The sequence below is a fragment of the Podarcis bocagei genome (genome assembly GCF_964188305.1).
Source record: "Podarcis bocagei genome assembly, chromosome: 1".
NCBI lineage: Eukaryota > Metazoa > Chordata > Lepidosauria > Squamata > Lacertidae > Podarcis > Podarcis bocagei.
Window position 1 is genome coordinate 85061992 of NC_138125.1, and position 20069 is coordinate 85082060.

Here is a 20069-nt window from a genome sequence, read left to right on the forward strand (position 1 = left end):
TTCAATCTATCTCCATCTTGTTCCAATATTTCCCAATATTTCGGCTATTTGACCTCCATATTGTGCTTTTTCAGGGCTTTCGCTTCGATCGGTGACAGCCACCTTGGGGTTTTATTTTCCAATAAGTCCTTGTATCTTATCCAAACATTAAAGTTCAATCTAGTCTCCACAGGTGTAGATGCTCTTAACACTCATTACTTCTCCATCTGTATAAAAGGTGGGCTTTTCATGTGGGCAGCAGCTATTGGACCTATCACAACTCGGCAACCATTTACTGTAACCTTTGGCGTGGGTTCCATTTAATCACCCTATTTTTAAATCAGCCTTTAGCACTAAGCATATATATAAATATGAATATGAAGGTGAATGAGTTTTGGGTATTAGGCTGTATGCTTATACACTTCTAATCCCTGGATCCAGCAAGTGTTTGATGATGCATGCTCTAGTCCTCTTCAGCACACCTTTGCAAGAGCTTCAGAATGTTGCAATTGTGCACAGGAGACTTTAGCTGTTCACACAAATGTGAACATTTTGAAATAACTTGGAGACTTTGGAATAAATGCCCAAAGGATGTTTTATCCTGGAAGAAATGTGGTGCCGTCAATTACTCTCAGTAATTGGATGCTAGTCAGTCACACCCTTTCTTTAAGAACTTCCTACAGGAATTCAGTGCTTCTTTTGGATTTCCCAGTATTGCTCCATCCCATAAAGTGACATAAAGTTACTGGAGCACCAATAACTTACAGTCGTCATTTTACGTTTCCACATCTGTAACTTTTGATTTATGAATCCACAATTTCCTCTGCCTCCTGGGGGCATCTCTCAGATTTTTTAGCTTATTCACCCTGCCTGTCATCTCTTATACAACATCTCCGCAGACGTCTGGCTCACGACATCATGCCCACCGCTGTTGCACATCTTAGAAGATCTCATTTGCATTTTGAAGTTTTAAGAAATCTCTTCCTCCTAAGAGAGTCCTTCCTTTATACAGGTCCCCCCCCCCCCGTGCCTAGACCTTTCCACAAGTAACTTTTTCACTTGTGCTTTAGTGTTTACTGTTTATTTACCTTTGGCCAGCAGTTAAGTTTTCACAATTGTCTGAAAAGTGAAAGCTTTTGTGTGCATGGTTGCTATGTGTTAAGTTTTATAATAAACTAACTAGACTAGCTTACTTACAACTATCATATGAATGTAAGAGCCAGACCAGCATCAAGGGTGCAATAGAAGAGGCCTGCTAGATTTGACCCAAGGCCCATCTAGTTCAGCATCCTCTTCTCAGAGTGATCATCCAGGTGCTTGTGGGAAGCCCAAAAGCAGAATATCAACAGCATCCTCCTCACCTGTGTGCCCTGTGACTGATATTCAGAGGAATACCACCTATGATACTGAAGGTAACACACATCCATCAAGAACAGCACCACCAATAGCTTTATTCCCCATGAATCTGTCTAATTATCTCCTTCCAAAGTCTTGCTCGTGTACCTTGAAATCTGGACTTCTGCACCTTCTGCTTGCTGTTGACTCTGTCCCTATTACTATGAGCCTGAACAAAGATCTCTTCCTTACTTTCAAGGAAGAGTTACTGCCATTGTGTTTTGGGGAGCCTGACAATGATATTTAACTGTTCTTATTTGGGTTGCTGTTGCTGATTTGGTAACTTCTTGGCTTTGAGTCCTGGAAGACCTGCTCGCTGCCTTGCAGGCCTTTTCCCACCTGGCCTGGGAGGGTAGGGCCCTGGTTGACTCCAGCAACAGAAGCTGAGACTGCAGAACAGAATCTTGGACTGGGGTATTGTTTAGGGGCTTTTGTTGGGGGGCCCTTATGGGTGTCGTTGATGCTAATTCTTTGTATCTTTATTTGGATCTTACGATTTATGTGGAAATTGTTCCGTTTGGTTGTGTACCTTTTGATGTTTTGCATATTGTTTATGGCTACTTTTGTAAATGTTGTAAGCCACCTTAAAACCATAACTTCGGAAATAAGATGATTTACTGATTTATTGAAATAAAATTGTTTTGTTTTTTTTAAAAGAAAATGCACAGGAACCCAGTGAGGTTGTTTCAGAACTGGTGGGATGTGTTCCATATAGCCTCTGTCAGTCAGCAGTCTAGTTGCTGAATTATGAGTTAGCTGAAGTTTCTGAAAGGTTTTTTACATATTGATTGATTGTATTTTTACACAACCCTTCTTCCAACAAGATCCTATGACAGTTTGCAACTGGGGACCCTCCAGATGTCTCTTTTTATCGTGCATTCATGCTTATGCATGCTCATGATGTTAATGGGCCGGTTATACACAGTGCCACTTCCAATACTGTTTGCACCTGCAAGCACTTTGGGGCATACATACTGTTTCCTTTCCAACTAGTATAAGTCCAGTAGCTTCCTGTGACAATCCTGTAATTTTCCATGCCACAGATGTTTCCAGCAGATGCGTGTGTTTGTCCCACTTTTGTATATGTTCTCATATATAGCGCAAAAGTGCCCCTCTGGGTGACAATAATGAGGTTAACATTGGGGAAGTATTGAAGAGCAACTAACAAAGCAGAATGACATGCCAACAGTCCAGTGTAAATCCACCATTAGTGCACTATATAAGACCTATACCTCAGGGTATAGGGCAGTCTAGTGCTTTTTTTCTGGGGGTAGGCAGGGGTACGCATACCCCTAAATGTTTTGTGAATCTAAGTTTGGCCTCATTGAGGGGCAGTATTTCAATATGAGTAGGAAAATGAGAGTACCCCTAAACATTTTTTTAAGGAAGAAAAGCACTGGGGGAGTCTATAAATTCAATTAATAATACAGTAATAATAACAACAATGCAAAAAGCATCTTCCAGTCTGCAGGGGGCCCATCACATTAGAAACAGCAAGAAAAGCAGTGCTAAAACAAGACTTCAAGCAAGAAATACAACTGTACAATAAATCCTATTACTGATTTGTCCTGTCGTGTGCCTGTGCCCCGTAGTCCTTTGGCTCTTGAAGGGAAGCCTCACATGTAGCATATTTCAACAGATGAGTCCAGGATAGGTTATTGGGACATCTCTCTGTCCACTTCCTTCATGCCATGCATAATTTGATAAAACTCTTGTCATGTCTCTGCTTAGTCATTTTCCCGCAAAAGTGCCTCAGATGCTCACGTTCCCTCAGAGGGAACGTCCTTCAACCCCTTGATCGTTTTTCTTGTCTTTTTATACATGTCCCCCAAATCTATGATACTCCATCTTTAATTAGGTCAACCAGAAATGTGCACAACATTCCAATTGTGGCCACACCGTGGATTTCTAGTAAGGCATTACAATCCCGGCCAATTTGTATCAAAATCTCTTTCCTAATACCCACTGACATGGACTTTGCCCTTCCCTCTCACTAACTACTACATACTGCCTACAGAGCTGACATTTTTGTTGAGCTGTCTACCACAATCATTACAACTTTTTCCTAGTTCAGTGTCACTTAGTCCAGATTACATTGGTTTATCTGTTAAAGCAGGGAGGCTGTGAGCCCTGGGTTCTTTGTGTCGGGGTCCAGATCTCCTGCCCCTTGCCTCCATTCCTACATGGTGCCCTCTAGGTGTCCTTGGACTACAACTACCATCTGACCCAAGCAGCGTGGCCAGTGCTTAAGGATTATGAGAACTGCAGTGCAGTCATGCTGTCTACCCCTGTCTTACGGGGTAGCTGGGTGCCACAGGTGGTCCTGTCAGTGAGGTGGTAGAAGTGAGGAGCAGTAGGAAGGTGTTGGAGGACAGAGCTTTATTATTATTATTAGTAGCAGCAGCAGCAGCAGTAGTAGTATCTGTACCCCACTCATTTGACTGAGTGTTTATGCTACATAGTCTGTCTTGTTCCCCTTAAACTAGCCTGCTACTTGTGGCTACAGTGCAGCTCTGCCACCAGTTGTTGCTGTTGTTTCTAAATACCCTTTTATTCATTATTTTGAACAATACAATGTAATAGACATGTATTACCATGTGCAAATCAAAGGCAAGCAAGAGTAAACTTTTGATATAATTTGTTTCTGCTGCATACACTTGTGTCTAAAGAAGAAACTAGGAAGGGGTTTCAGGAGCAATGCACAACCTCAGGTTGGGTTGGCGATCATGTCAAGTCTCTCCTAAGGCTAAACAAGCAAGGCCAGCAGCCTCAACTCCTTCCACCAATTCAACAATACTTGCAACGTGCAGAAACTGGACTTCCTCAAATGTATCCGTCTTGGATTGGCCCTTACTCAATCTGGTGTTGTGCGTCAGTTTCTCAGACAAGCCTATGTACTAAATTTGCCTGTACTAACCAGTAAAAGTGATGTGCAAGAATGTTTTCCATCCCCCAACCCGCCACTATCATGCAAGCAGCCACGAGTAGTGAGATGACGAGTGCCTTGCAGAATAGCTCAAGAGCAGTGAATAAGAATACGAGAGCTGGAGGAGATATTGATACACTTCATTTTGTTCCCAGGGGCAAGTGGTCAAAAAGCTGGTCCAAGAAGCGTACTACGTGGAGGCAGTGCCACCACATATGCATGTAGGTACTGTGCTGCACACATTTTCTCCAGCACTTAGCAGACATGGTAAGGTAAAGGTAAAGGGGCCCCTGACCATTAGGTCCAGTTGTGGCTGACTCTGGGGTCGCTTTACTGGCTGAGGGAGCTGGAGTACAGCTTCCGGGCCATGTGGCAGCATGACTAAGCTGCTTCTGGCAAAACCAGAGCAGCGCACGGAAACGCCGTTTACCTTCCCTCCGGAGCGGTACCTATCTATCTACTTGCACTTTGACGTGCTTTCGAACTGCTAGGTTGGCAGGAGCAGGGACCGAGCAACGGGAGCTCACCCCGTCGCGGGGATTCAAACTGCTGATCAGTAAGTCATAGGCTCTGTGGTTTCACCCACAGCACCACCCGTGTCCCAGCAGACATGGTAGGGCTCAAATAGCTTAATTTAAGCAGCATAAGTTACCAGCAGTGGGTTACTTTAAGAACATCTTCCCTGACTGCAGGCACCTTCTGTTCCAACTTCTAAACACCTGCTGAAAACTTTATGTTCCACCCGGCTTATGCAGGCAATTAAGAATACATCTTTCCATAATGGTCTGTTTTTAACTTTTTAATATGGTTCTTAACTATTTAATATGTTTTTCACTGTATGGTTTTATGTTGTAAACCACTTTGATATGTATATTATATAATTTATATACATATAAATGAAGAAAGAAGCATGGTTTGGAATGGGGTCTATTTCCACATTGCCTTCAAGGTCATTTCAGCTACTGGTTTTCCAAACCAGATGCTGTCCTCAGTGCGGAAGTAAGATTCATCCGGCAATCTGGCTCACATTTGTTCCTGGTTTGAGGTGGGAGTGTGCTACCTTGCCGTTTGTGCAGTGATGATGAGGCCCTAGTCACTCACCCTCTCCATTTCACCCAGAGACATTCTATTTTTATTATTTATTAAATTTCTATACAGCCCTTCATCTGAGGATCACAGAACAGTTTAAATTCTGTACCCTGATGCTAGCTTTTCCCAACCTGGTGCTCTTCAGATATGATGGGCTGCATCAGAGGCATACCTAGGCTCTTTTGTGCCCTTGGCCTTTGTGACCTTGTATCAGTGCCCACTGTCCCTTTGTCTGGACTCCCAGAGCAGGGGAGAAGTGGCCCCAGGGGGTACGTGGATGGATGGGCAGACGGGCTTCTAGCCACCCTGAACCAGAGTGGAGAGGCATTGTTTTTTCACCCTCTGGGCCTACCCCTTGGCAGCTGCCAACCTGTTCAACACCTGGAATGCACCAGCCCCAGCCAGAATGGCCCAAGGTCAAGAAGGATGGAAGTTGCAATCTAAAACATCCTGGGGAAAGCCGATTTATGCAAATTTCTGTTTCTTGTGTGCCTGTTTCCTTAAAGTACCCAGCAACATTCCATATATATTAGCATATGAACATGTGTTTGTATTAACTTTTTTGGCTTTATGTTTTCCAGACAATATCTGCCACACTTTCATGCATCCTCTCCAGTTTCTCAACATGCTTTTCAAAATGGAAACGTCAGAACTGGATACAGGATCTCAGCAGTTCATTCTGTAAATTTCCCAGCTTGGTGTGAGCAATTTCCTTGGCTTGGAAAACCCCTTTTTGTTGTGAAGATTGACACTTGCATTCCTATCCTTCATCTCTGAAAGAGAAGAAGAGAGGCATTCAAGACTAGGCATATTCCACAATTACAAAATCAGTGGCTTGCCTCCAATTTACCTCTACTAAGAGTAGACCCATTAAAGTTAACGAACCTAAATCAGCCAACCAGTGACTTTGCGCCCCCTAACCCGTGGATTTGCACCCCCTAACCCGTGGATTTGTGCCCCCTAACCCTAACCCCCAGATGTTGCGCCCGGTGCGGCCGGCCCCCCCTGCACCCCCCACGCTACACCACTGGAGAGGAGAAGTAAAGCAGGTGCAGCCCAGTTAGCTTCTCTTAGGAAACACCCACACCCCATATCAAGTTTGGTTTTTTGCTCCAGGCGAAAAAAGTCAATATCAGTCCAGGCCAAGGGGATGGGGGTTGCAACTAGGGCGGAGTTGGGCCAAGTCTAAGATCAATAAAGGCAATTATCATACTAGAGGCTTGATAGGTGGTTTCAAATTGATCAGGGTGTCCCTAACTGATCTGTCTCACTTGCTCCTTTTCCTTCGCTCTTCTCAACCTGGGAGGGAAGCTGCAGCTGTCTAGATCAGTGTTTCCCACCCTTTTTCCGACTGTGCCCCCCTTCCGAACTTGCTTCCTTCCTCTGCCCCCCCCCCCCGTCCTACCAGACAGCTTGCCGACAGCTTGGTGCGCACAGTGGTGGAGTGCAGAAGTGGGAGGGAGAAGGAAGCGGAAGCAACGTTGTTGCAGAGTGCGCATGGCGATCCATCCACTGGGAATCACGGTCACTTCTCTTTTCACTCCAGTTCTCTGTTTTCCATTTTCTGCACTGCTCTGTTATCTTTTTCTTTTCTGTTTTCTTTTCTCAGTCCCTTCTCTGTTTTCTTTCTCTTCTCACTTCCCTCTGTGGCCCCCTTGGAATATCCTGGGGGTCCCCAGAAGGCCATCTGGCCCCCAGCTGAGAAACACTAATCTAGTTCAGGGCCATGGAATTTGTGCCCCTCTTACAACTTCCATCATCCTTGACCATTGTCCAGGAATTGATGGAATAGGCTCAGGCAGAGAAAAACTGCTATTTACCGTATTTTTCGCTCTATAACACACACCCGACCATAACACGCACGTAGTTTTTAGAGGAGGAAAATCCGTAGGCATGCCACCCGTAGGCATTCCCTCCATAACACGCACAGACATTTCCCCTTACTTTTTAGGAGGAAAAAAGTGAGTGTTATGGTGCAAAAAATACGGTAATTTACACCATCCGTTCACCCAGGCTGTATATGCACTATGCCTTTAAAGCACATTTCCCCCCTCAAAGAATTCTGGGCAACGTAGTTTGTTATAGGCTGCTGGACATTGTAACTCCGCGAGGGCTAAACCGCAATTCTTTGAGGGAAAGCATGCCATTTTGAATGTGCTTTAAAGGCATGGTTTGTACACAGCCACAGTAACTGATTGCAAAAATAAACACGTCTCCTAGATAGACATTGTGCATTTTTCCAGAAGGATATCTGAGGCTGTAATCTTATACCTACTTTTCTGAGTAAGCCCACTGAACTCAGCAGTTGCCTCTGAGTAGACATGCAGAGGATAGCACTGTGAAGGTTCCTCAGGACATGAGTATTCTGTTATATAGTTCTAATATCATACATTGTTTCCTGACAGTGTGAGTTTGTTATACCTCCACTTGAAATTATGGCTGCTACCTGTTATAGGGGGTCATCTGAAGATGCTGGAAGATTATTATTCAAGATCACTGACAAAAAAAAAAAGACTTCTAGGATCAATGTGATCATGACATTGATCTTTTAAGAAGCATTGGCAGAAGAGAAAGAAACATATCCAGAAAGAAGAGAAAAGGGAGGTTGGATGATCTGATTCAGCAGAAATAGAATTGAGCACCTCTGCATAAAAAGCTGTTGAGAGATTAAAAGCTGCCTGAAGAAAACAACAAACCAAAGTAGGATTCAGTTGCAGCAAGGAGTTCCCTCCTAACTTTTTGAAACTTGACAATTGAGGTTTTTTTCTTTTTCACTGAACAGAAACAGATCTAGGCTAGGGGCTCTCACACTTTCTCCTTTGGGGAAGTATAGTGTTCTGATCAACGGAAGTAATAGTACCACTCTATTCTGCCTTTGTTAGACCACACCTGCAATACTGTGTCCATTTCTGGGCACCACAATTTAAGAAGGATGTTGACAAGCCAGAACATGAGCAGAGAAGGGAGACCAAGATGATAAAGGGTCTGGAAACCAAGCCTTGTAAAGAATGGTTGAGGGAGTTGGGTATGGTTAGCCTGGAGAAGAGGAGACTGAGGGGAAATGTGATAACCGTCTTCAAATATCTAAAGGGCTGTTGCATGGAAGATGGAACAAGTGTATTTTCTCCTGCTCTGTAGGCTAGGACCTGAAGCAATTCAAGCTACAAGAAAGGAGATTCCAACTAAACATCAGGAAGAACTTTATGACAGTAAGAGCTGTTTGACAGTGGAACAGACTCCCATCAGAGGTGGTAGAGTCTCCTTGCTTGGAGGTTTGTAAGCAGAAGTTTGCTGGCCACCTGTCATGGATGCTTTCGTTGGGATTCCTGCATTGCAGGGGGTTGCACTAGATGACACACAGGGTCCCTTCCAACCCAACAATTCTATGATTCCAGACTCTATAATCCTTGCCACCAGACCCAGCTTCTCACACAGGACACCTCCGTAGATTGCCCTGCCCTGCTCAGAAGTGTCCAATGAGTTCATTCTACACAGCTGAATTACATTACCCACATCCTGTTCATTCACAGAATTTCACAGCCTGCTTTTCTCTAGAAGTGATGTCAGACTAGGGGTGTGATCAGCAGTAAACAGGTGAGATATAAGGACCCGGGGAAAGCAGTAGGTAGAGGGACAATTAAGGAGTGGAAAGGCATCTAACTTGAAGCAGGATGAGGCAGCGTAAGTAGTAGAGGCTGCTGGAGGGCACTCTGTTGCATGCATGTTTCCTTGGAAGACAGTGTGGAGAGAAGGGTATTTGGGCTGAGCTAGTGGAGGGAAAGTCTTCTTCAATAAGCTGGTCTGTGGTGTGTGTGTGTGTGTGTGTGTGTGTGTGTGTGTGTTATGAGTGGGACAAAATGTTGAGGCAAGTGTTTGGGGAGATGGGAGGTAGGGCAGGTTCTGGATGTTTCCTGGAGAAAAGCCAACAAGGGAAAGTTGCACAGTGGATTGTGACTCTTCCAGTGCCGAGTTCTCTCAGTGGTGGGAGCAGAGTTGCCAACACATCTGTGATTTGTCATACTGGGCAGTACTGGTGATGTGGATTCTCGTTTGTGTGCTTGAGTAGAAGCAGAGATGTTTTTATTTTTTAAAAAAATCTACCCAAGGTGAGATGTCATTGCTGGATTCCTGGATTCTTCTGTTGCTATGCAAGATTTTTCTTTGAACCTTTGGGGCATAGTCGACCTGTGTATAAACAAGGGGCAAGGGTGTTTATCATGCTTTGCCCACTGTGATGAGTTAAACAAAAAACAAAAACAAAAAAAGGTTGAGAATGCCTGAGGGCCTGCTAGGATGTCAACAAGGCTGTGCATGCTTATAGCAGGGGAGCCCTGGCTTCCAGCAACAGAAGGCTGAGCATTTAAAGCACATTCCTCTCACCCCCCCCCCCAGGAGTCCTGGGAACTGTAGCTTGGGTGCTGGGAATTGTAGCTTGGTAGCCATGAACTTTAAATGTGCATTAAATGTGCATGGTTGCAGGGCTTGTGTGACTGTCTGACGAGCAGCAATTATAGAATCATAGAATCATAGAATCATAGAGTTGGAAGAGACCACAAGGGCCATCGAGTCCAACCCCCTGCCAAGCAGGAAACACCATCAGAGCACTCCTGGCATATGGTTGTCAAGCCTCTGCTTTAATTAAACAGGTGGTGCTCCCTTGGTGTGGAAATGTAAAAGCAGAGGAACTCTGCCATGGGGGTGGGGGTGGGAAATGGAAGTGAGGATTTTGTTTTCCTCCTGGCAAGACTCCCATGCTTCTACATTTTTTTTTTTTGCTAGCAGGAGTTCTGGACTTGGGACAGGACTAAGCAGCTCTAGGGAATTTTGGTGTTGGAATTTGGTTTGTAATTTAGGGTGTCGTTACGGTTTTGGGTCCCCCACCCAAACATGAAGTGCATTACTGTTTTGAAACCCAGGTCTGCACCCCCCCACCCCATTTCTTGCATTTGTGGTTTTGTAAGCTGATGATCTGACCCACTCACATCTCCCTAGAATGATGAGAGCTGTGGGGGTTTTATGGTCGCTTACACAACGTATCTTTAAAGCACGTGGCTCACCCCTCCCCTCAAGATGCAATTTGTTAATGGTGCTGAGAAGTGTAACTCTCAGGGGGAAACTACAGTTCTCAGGAATCTTGGGCGAGGGAAGAATATGCTATAAATGTGCTTTAAATGTATGGTGTGTGCATAGCCTTTTGTACATGGCGATAGTTTGCCTAGAATACCAAGGAAATACAGGCCAGCCCTATCATGAGGCGGAATGAGGCGGCCACCGCAGGCAGCAGGTGCTGAGGGTCAAGGGGCAGTGGTGAAGTGTTGGAGATTGAAGCTGTGTGTGCCACTCAGCCTGTCCTGCGCTCCTTAAGGTAGAGGACACCATCCCATGGACCGGACTGCCCATTTGGCTACTGTACATGAAGTGTATGTCTTGTCCTTTGCCTCAGGCAGCAAAATGTCTTGGATCAGCCCCAGAGATGCCAAGTTGCTCCCAAGATTAAGGGGGCCCGGCGCATGCCATGTGCACATGACATCACATGTGCAACATGCGTGTGTGATGTCACATGTGTCACACTTTGCATGCATGTGACATCCCGCACGCAATGCATGTGTGACGTCACATCATCTGGAGGAGGCCGAGTGCTCTGGAGGAGCCAGCCACCAAAGCTGTGCTACACTCGGCTCTGCGCTCAGCCTCCTCCACACTGAGGGGAGCCGAAGGGGCATGAGCTGGTATGAGGGGCAGCTCAATTGGTGAAGTATTCAGAGAATTCGGCCAGGAAACTTCATGTGACGCTGCATGTGACAAGGTAGGCAGCCTTGACTTGAACTTCACCACAGCTCTGACCTCACCAAGGTATTCAGTCTTATTTGCTCCTAGTAAAAGTTGGTGCTGGAATTCCACTGTTCCTTCTTGCCTGGCAGAGGGGGAAAGTCCCTCTTGACTGTCTCTGCTTCTGGGCACAAATAAGCAAAGTAGCTTCACATGTCTTGTGACAGCTACCCCTCAGGAGGGGAAATGTTGTCACTCTGTTACTCTGCCTGGTCCCATTTGATGCATGGCAGGTTGCAGTCACATTACCTGACTTACATTCCTAGGACGTGTGTGTGACACCCACCCTTACCTGTTGCTACCAGGAATCTGTCTCTTTGGTTTCTCATGTGAGGGGAGTGTCTGTTGGGTGATTGGAGGGGAAATGGCAGGAAATAACCCATAAGTGCAGCCTGGCAACATATTTATCAATTTTTCTTCTCACAGCTGCATTCTTCTCTCATTCAAAACAGCCCCCCCCCTTTAAAAAAATGTTTTGATAATCTGTCTGTATGGTGCTGCTGGCAAAGCGCTATGTACAGTACATGTGCAGCCTCACTACGTACGGTGCATGCATCGTAAGTAGCAATGCCACACATGCACCCTACGTTGCGACGCCCCGCCCCGGGTGTCACGATGCCTTCGTTCGTCCCTGCCTTGGATTCTACCTTTACTATTTCCATGTTGGCCTTCTTGTGTGGAGATTAAGGTCATTAAAGCACCCATCCTATGGATACGCTTTTGAGAGTAAACTCTGATGAATGCCATGTGACTTCCTTTTGAAGAAGTGTGAAATAGCATTTCACTGCACAATTTGTCTCAATGTCTGATGACACAATCCTTATGTTTATTACAGGACGGCACACATTTGTATCAGTGGTGTCACTGATGACTGTGCTTTGCAGTTTGAGTCAGGGATGCCCCACTGAGGCCGGACCGACATGTGCAGAGGAACTGCCCAATGCCATCTCCATTATCAGTCGCTTGAAGAAATGCCTGAGGGATCTTTACAAGACCTTAGTGGTATGTACAAGAATGAATCACCTGCTTTCTGTGTCACTTCCTTCCTTCCTCTCTCCAAAGGACCTTTCCTTCCACTCGGCTAAGAGTAGAATTTAGTAGAGCCATTCCAGATGTTGAAAATTGTGGGGCCCGCAAAGAAATGTGCTTTGGTAAACTGGACCAGCTCAGCCATGAGTTACTGGCATTGTTGGCAAATGTTGAGGGCTAGGGTGTCAGCTGAAATAGATCCAAACATTTTGGTTTGACTGGAATCGCTGACTAGAATTACGTACAATCTAACATTTAGTTGGCTTAATGCTGCTGGCCATGCGTCCTGTGTTTTCGAGCAGCAGGCAGTGTCCTGTGTGGTGCACATGACTTCCAGGGCAGGATCAGTACCAATTTGTCCTGCATTTCAGCAGCAGCAGCAGCATCTAGATACTAAGAATGATCTCAGGTTTTTGAGTCATCATGCATAAGTAGCCAAAACATCCACGCACAAGAGGGAGGTATCAACAGCCCCATGTTTTGCAGAAGTAAAAATAATAATATTTCGGGGAGTAAATTAAAGGGGTTTAACCTTCCTCCAAATGGCTAAGTGAAGACTGAACATGCTCAGTTAGTATGGAATCCTGGCTATTGAGTTGGGGGGGGGATTACAAAATACTTAGTTGGAATAGGAATGGCTTGGAGTGGTTGGAACCTTGAATAGAAGCATGTCACACAGCAACATTTTGTTGTAAGTTTTCCTTGTCCCTGATTTCCAGTAAACAAAGTCCTGCTTATTTCCACATTCTGCAGTCATTAGGACATTAGCAATGGAAGGTCAGGCATGATCTGAAGCATGTGGGACTTGCTTCCAAGTGAATGTGTTCAGGATTGGACTGACAGGCTTTAAGCTTCGTACCTCTACCTTCCCGCTACATTCTTGTGTGACGGGCCATTATTTCCCCACTCTTACAATTCATAGCCTTGGAAGGAAACAAGAGGTTATTGGGTTGAGTCCTCTTTCACAACTCCCATCTGTTTCCACCTCCAGCCTATCAATCTGTAGAATCTACAGTGAGTTATTTTGGAGAATAAATAGCTCCACTTCAGATGATTCAAAAGAAAAACACAAACCACAAGCTGCAAAGGATGGCAGTTCTGCTACCCTAGTGAACATTCCTTCTTGACTCCACTAGAGATGATGAATCAGATCCTAAATATAAGTAAAGTCCCTTCACCCTTATTGCATTTGTGGGATGGTGACTCCTTTAACACCCTTATTGAGTCTACAGGTGAATTGTTGAGTCCAGACCACAGGCAACTCTGCTGACAGGACTGCACTGGCTCTCAACACTTTACTAATAATAATAATAATAATAATAAATTTTATTTATATCCCGCCCTCCCCAGCCAAGCCGGGCTCAGGGCGGCTAACAACAGTCAAATAAACAATCAAATAATAACACATTCTAAAAATATTTCATTATAAAAATTAGTTAAAATCAAATTGATGGCAACCGATTAAACAAAATTCTGTGCAGGTTGCCGGAGGAGGGAGTCAGGCTGCGCCCTGACCAAAGGCCTGGCGGAACAACTCTGTCTTGCAGGCCCTGCGGAAGGATGTCAGGTCCCGCAGGGCCCTAGTCTACTAAAGTTTGTGGGGGGGGGGGAATAGGAATACTAAGTTGTAATAAAATCTTTCAGCTGTTTCAGCAGAGGAGGAGACACCAAATTTCATAAAAGTAGAAATAGTTTTGAATGCTTCAAAGACAAATAATATATAACTTATTTTTCACAATTAAAATTGGTTCATGCCAGTTCTGGAATCCAAGTTTTTTTTTTTTTTTTGGCAGGATGATGGTTATGGAGGCAGGGAGCTCAGGGGACCTGTGTGCATCCTGAGAAACAATGGCATTGTGGCCCAGCCCACCGACCTGGTAAGGAGCCATTTGGCAAGAGGAAGAGCAAGCCCAGTATCTGTGTGTAGGGCAGGAATGGGCAAATCTGTCAATTTTGGTTTCTCCTACTTTTTCATTATATTATTTCAGTGCTATGTTCAGTTCTCCACATTTCCACATCAAATTGAAATTTCTTTTTAAACAACTTTGCCTAATATACTTTTTTTTTGCAAAGCAGTACAGTGGTACCTCAGGTTACATATGCTTCAGGTTACATACGCTTCAGGTTACAGACTCCACTAACCCAGAAATAGTGCTTCAGGTTAAGAACTTTGCTTCAGGATGAGAACAGAAATCGTGCTCCGGCGGCACGGCAGCAGCAGGAGGCCCCATTAGCTAAAGTGGTTATTCAGGTTAAGACCAGTTTCAGGTTAAGAACGGACCTCCGGAACGAATTAAGTACTTAACCTGAGGTACCACTGTATATATTTCAAAGCAGATGGAGAAAGTTTTCCTCCCTCTCTCATAGCACTAGAATGCACTGACATCCAAATAAGCTGAATGTTGGAAGATTTAGGACAGATAAAAGAAAGTAATTCTTCATACAGCATATAGTTAGATTTTGGAACTTCCTCTCCCGGGAGGCATTGATGGCCCCCCAATCTGGATGGTTTTAAGAGAGGATAAGGCAGATTCATGGAGGTTAAGGCTATCAATGGCTACTAACCATGATGGCTCTGCTCTGCCTCCTCAGTTGGAGGTAGCGATGCTTCTGAATACCAGGGAAAATGCTCTGGCGCTCAGAGCCTGCTTGTACGTTCCCCACGGGCATCTAGTTGGCCACTGTGAGAGCAGGATGCTGGACTAGATGGGCTCAGGACAAAGTCTAGGGATGTCAGTTTCAACAGGAGGTAGGAATTTGGTAGTTTCATAGAAAAGAGTATCTGAATGGGTGTTGCATGTTTTGTCCTGTTGTGAAGGCAAAAAACATACAGTCATACCTTGGATCCCGAACGCCTTGGTACTCAGACGTTTTGGCTCCTGAACACTGCAAACCCAGAAGTGACTGTTCTGGTTTGCGAATGTTCTTTGGAACCCAAATGTCTGATGGGGCTTCCATGGCTTCTGATTGGTTGCAGGAGCTTCCTGCAGCCAATCGAAAGCGGTGCTTTGGTTTCCGAACATTTTGGAAGTCGAACGGACTTCCGGAACAGATTGCCTTCAACCTCCAAGGTACGACTCAGCTTTCCAAAACTCTGTCTTCTACGCCTCTGTTAACAGCCCGGTACCTCAGCCCTGTCCTGAATCTGAGAGTTCTAACAAACCATGAACACTGCACTTAACATTTCCAAAATGCTATCTGGGTTTTACACATAGCTGCTTAAATAGACTACTCAGTAAAGGTGTCCATCTTTCTTGTGTGACAGGGCACCATTGACACGAGACTGTGTCAGTACACAAAGTGCTTCCAGCATTATGCAGGCATCATCAGACCAATTGGTGGCAGACTGAGACCCAACATCCACAGGCAAACTGAATATTGCCAGAAGTACCTCAACCAGCTGGAAAACACTGTCAAGAAAATGAAGGTAAAAGAGCCGCTCCTTTGGGGCTTGCTTGTAAAACAAGCATTCCACAGTTGTTATATGATGCTCTCAGGATAACAACCTGTAGCTGCATTAAGCATCCCATTCCAGGGTGTTTTTTCCACAGATAGATGCGGAGGATCAAGAGTTGGGCAGGCTTCCTAAGTTTCTCTGTGGGACTGGGAATGCCACCCTGTTGTATTGCAACTTCCCCCCCTTTTCCTGGCAAACGTGACAGGAGTATCTTTCCCCAGCAAGAATACAAAGAAATGGAGGAAATGCCTACTGAATTTCTGCCTTTTAGCTGTTAATTGGACTAGAGTTCTGCCTGAAAAATGATGGACACCCCATTTGCCCATTACCATCATCCTGAAAAGAGAAACCTACTTTTAGGTCCTAACTGATCCTTTAAACTTGTAAATGTTAATGGAAATCTTCAATATTCAGATTTTTGTTAAAAAAAGAATCATGTGGGAAGAATATCAAATAGATTTCCTAGTTTATGAGACCATTAATCTGATTGCGAGACCCAACAGTCCCATGTTGTTGTTATTTAGTCATTTAGTTGTGTCCGACTCTTCATGACCCCATGGACCAGAGCACGCCAGGCACTCCTGTCTTCCACTGCCTCCCACAGTTTGGTCAAACTTCATGCTGGTAGCTTCAAGAACACTATCCAACCATCTCGTCCTCTGTCGTCCCCTTCTCCTTGTGCCAACCATCTTTCCCAACATCAGGGTCTTTTCCAGGGAGTCTTCTCTTCTCATGAGGTGGCCAAAGTATTGGAGCCTCAGCTTCAGAATCTGTCCTTCCAGTGAGCACTCAGGGCTGATTTCCTTCAGAATGGATCAGTTTGATCTTCTTGCAGTCCATGGGGCTCTCAAGAGTCTCCTCCAGCACCAGAATTCAAAAGCATAAATTCTTCGGAGAACAGTCCCATATGTGGAGCATAGGTGCCAACTCCTAGCGGCCGAGGTCCCTTCGCTCCCCCCAATAAAATATTTCAGGGGTTTGTCCCAAAAAGTTAATGAACATTACCATTCAAATGGCGCACCGTGTCTTGTGATCGATTATGCTGGGTGGGGCTTACATGGACCCCCCATTTATTTAAGCTGGCATTCCTGATGTGGAATGCTCTCCTATGTCAGTTGCATGTGCCATTGCATGAACATGCTGCATTTGTATGGTTGTGCTTTGACATTTGACTCAGGTTATTCGTGCCTTTTATTTCCAGCTGCTGCCCACAGCCCCATGTTCTGCTGATTCCTGCAGAATCTCCTGGACTTTCACTGATCAATGGGACGAGCTCACTAAAGGAACCCGCCTCGCCCAGGAGCTGCTGGAGTATTTGGAGCACCTCAAATTTTCCTGCAGCTGAGATGACAAGTGCACATTCATGTGCCTACTCCGAACCATGGACTGAGTAGGTACATCATGATTGCCTCAGCCTCCATATGTGTGATTTGACCTTCGTTCAGAAGGTGGGATGTAGAGATGCCGTGAGGCTCTTCGCAAGAAGAGGGACAGTGCCTATGTGTGTGTGCAGGAGGCGTTCTATGTACAAGCACTACTTTATACAAAACTGGGTCTCAAAGTGCGTGTCTGTGTACGGGAGGCAGTGGTGCAGTCATGCATCTTGAAGTGCAGAAACTCATCATTGCAGCCCCAAAATCTATAGCCTGCAAGGGGAGTCCACATACGCACATGCCCAAAGGTCATCAGTACCCAACAGTAGTTTAGTGGTACCTTCTGAAGCACAGTCAGTCTTCATGGTCACTCCCTATAGAACTCCCTAAAGAACAAACATGAATCTTTGACCAGATGTTAAAGCTTCAATACAAAGCCAACTTTTTCCTCATTCCCCACCCCCCTCCTGTTTCATTGTGGAATCAAACACTGGCTCACAATTTTGTGACATTTTGATTGGCGATAGCAAAACGACTCTGGAAATATATATATATTTTAGTTAAAGCCTTAGCCATGCATTTTCGTCTTGCGATCCACCTCTTCCTTTGCTTATTTGGTGGGTTTCTCATTGAGAAAAACTTATTTATTTGGAATGTGGAGGACTGGCAAATAGCACCCCAGGAGATATCATCATCTCTGCTGCGGTGCCTGTTTTGCTAAGTATTTTCAGAGGGTTAATTAGATTCACTGTTGGTCATTTGTTGTTAATATTCTTAGCTTACAATTTAATGATGCTTTAATGATTTGATTGTATACTACTATGATTTTTTAATGAGCTGGTGGCATATAATTATATTGCACACCACTATTATAGATATATATGTATATTTATGAGTTATAGTTATTTTTATAAATAAAATAAAGTAGAATTTCTTAGTCATAAAGCTGAGATGTTAAATGTTAAAAGTGGTGGATTTCAAGCAATAGATTTGAAGTAACCGATTTCAAGCCACAGATTTGCTTAACAGATTTCATGTAATGATCTTCAGCCACCAACTTCTACTGCCAATAGACAATGAGCACGTTATATGTTTGGTATGTGTCAACAAATGATTGGTTAATTAAGGCCACAGTATGCTGCAATTGGCTATGTTACCCTCATGAATCCGGTGCATGGCCCTATTGGCTACTAACTGGTTAACCTATTTATGTATGATAAAAATAAATTAATAATAATATTAATAATGTATTATATTTTTATTGTAATATCTTATATAATATGAAGTTGAACATTGTGTAATATCAGTGTTTTTTAAATAAATAAATAAATCAACTGAAGTATGTTTAAAGAGATAAACAGTTGTGATGTCGGAGTCTGAATTTTTTTAATAAACTCAGATGCTTTTCTATGGGTCTGACTCCAGGAATATAACACTTTTTCCATTAGAAAATGATATGTGCTCCCTTCATTCTGGGGTCATTTGTCCACCTTTGGTCTCCACCCTGCACTCAGCTCTCACCTGTGGCTCCTAGAAGCTGTCACCATGTGACACTGTCCACACACTGGGAATGCCTTTGACTGGCCGGCTAAACCAGATGAAGGTAGTTGATGGGTTTCAAACCCTTGGTGAGTTAGGGACTTCCCCTGCCTGCAAAGAAAGCTCCAGGCAGATTGAGCGGATGAGACCAACAGCAGGTTCAACAGTCAATAAGGCAGGTTTTTTGAAGTGAGGGTCAGGTCAGGTAGCCAGCCCATCTAGGAGAAGGAAAACTCTGATCCTCAACCTCAGCTGCCTTGCGGGATATCTTCAGGAGAAGAAAAGGCTAAGGAGTAAAGCCTACACAAATCAGGATCAGAGTCCCTAAGATGGTTGGATGGTGCCTTGTACACTTCTTTCCAGCAACTCCTGCAGCCAAACTGGTGCCAAACGTATTGCTCTGCTTTCCTTTGGATCATCAGTAAGGCCAAGGGGGCGGGGCTTGTTGTCTGGGCAGCCAAGGCCCCCCATATACACTGCCCAGGTTTGCTCTTTGTGGAGGTCACTTTGGTGCTGCTAACACAGCGGTTTGACTTCACGATTGGAGGCACACTCCATTTTCTCTTGAGATAGACGGATGCCAACGACAACTCATCTAATTCTGAGATGAACTGGGGGGATGCGGGAAGCTTTCTAAATTAGCATCATTAACAAGGGATGGCCTAGGAAAGATAGGCTAAAGAAGCCTCCCTGCATTTTCACAACTCTTTCTAGAGCAAGTGGCTCACTAGTCATGCTCTCCACTCCAGGAGTCCTCATCAGAGGAGGAAATAGCACTCGCGGAAGGGAACTATATGGAGCAAGAGGTGGAGTTAGGTAGCAGCAAGGCCAAACCTGGCCAGTCAAGCCTTACAGGATCCCAGATGCCACCATATGTGATAGACAGACCAGGATCGGAGGTAGAAGCTGAGCCACTTCCAAGCTTGAAGGACCACAGGCACATGAAGGTACAAGACCTGGCAGTGCTCTTGACCTTAGACTGTGGACCTTGAACCTTAGTCTCTGGTCCATCCCGTAAGTGTGCTCTGACTCCTGATATCCTTGTCTCCTGAAGCAAGGAAAAGCGTAAGCCCCCCCCCCCCATTTTTGGCTCTGGGTTGTCCTTTTTTGCCCCAACTCTGCCCATTATGGGCATGCAGGCCATGACACAATCCGCTGAGGGCATGTAGCTAGTGGCGGTAGATTCCCTTCCTTGGTCTGGAGAATCATTTAATTGGCTGAGCCTCCACTTGCAGCCTAAAGCAACACAACACAGGCACACCTCTGCCTCAGACATGGCAGTAACACAGTCCCGTGAGCCAATATAGTTTCACTTTATTTTTTATGAAGGCAAAATGGAAGAGGCTGAATGGTTTGTTGCAGTGGTTACATGGGGAAAAGGAGGAGAAGGAGAAGGAGGACCTCTTGACAGAGGAGACCTCTTTGTGGATTGTTCAGTGATGCAAAGGAAGGA

The 20069-nt window shown here is 44.8% G+C and overlaps 1 protein-coding gene across 2 annotated transcripts; it reads left to right on the top strand.

Moving 5' to 3' along the window:
• Positions 1-9020: 9020 nt before the first annotated feature.
• Positions 9021-20034, top strand: LOC308585106 (uncharacterized protein). 2 transcript variants are annotated; one of them, XM_081190685.1, is made up of 5 exons: positions 9021-9070; positions 12054-12220; positions 14041-14124; positions 15513-15674; positions 16906-20034. In XM_081190685.1, exons 1-5 carry the CDS (start codon positions 9061-9063, stop codon positions 17047-17049), a joined length of 567 nt encoding a protein of 188 aa, XP_081046811.1. In that variant the 5' UTR covers positions 9021-9060; the 3' UTR covers positions 17050-20034. The 2 variants fall into 2 exon arrangements, with proteins under 2 accessions (XP_081046811.1, XP_081046810.1); XM_081190684.1 differs by lacking the exon at positions 9021-9070 and having other exon boundaries at positions 11986-12220.
• The last annotated feature ends 35 nt before the right edge of the window (positions 20035-20069 follow it).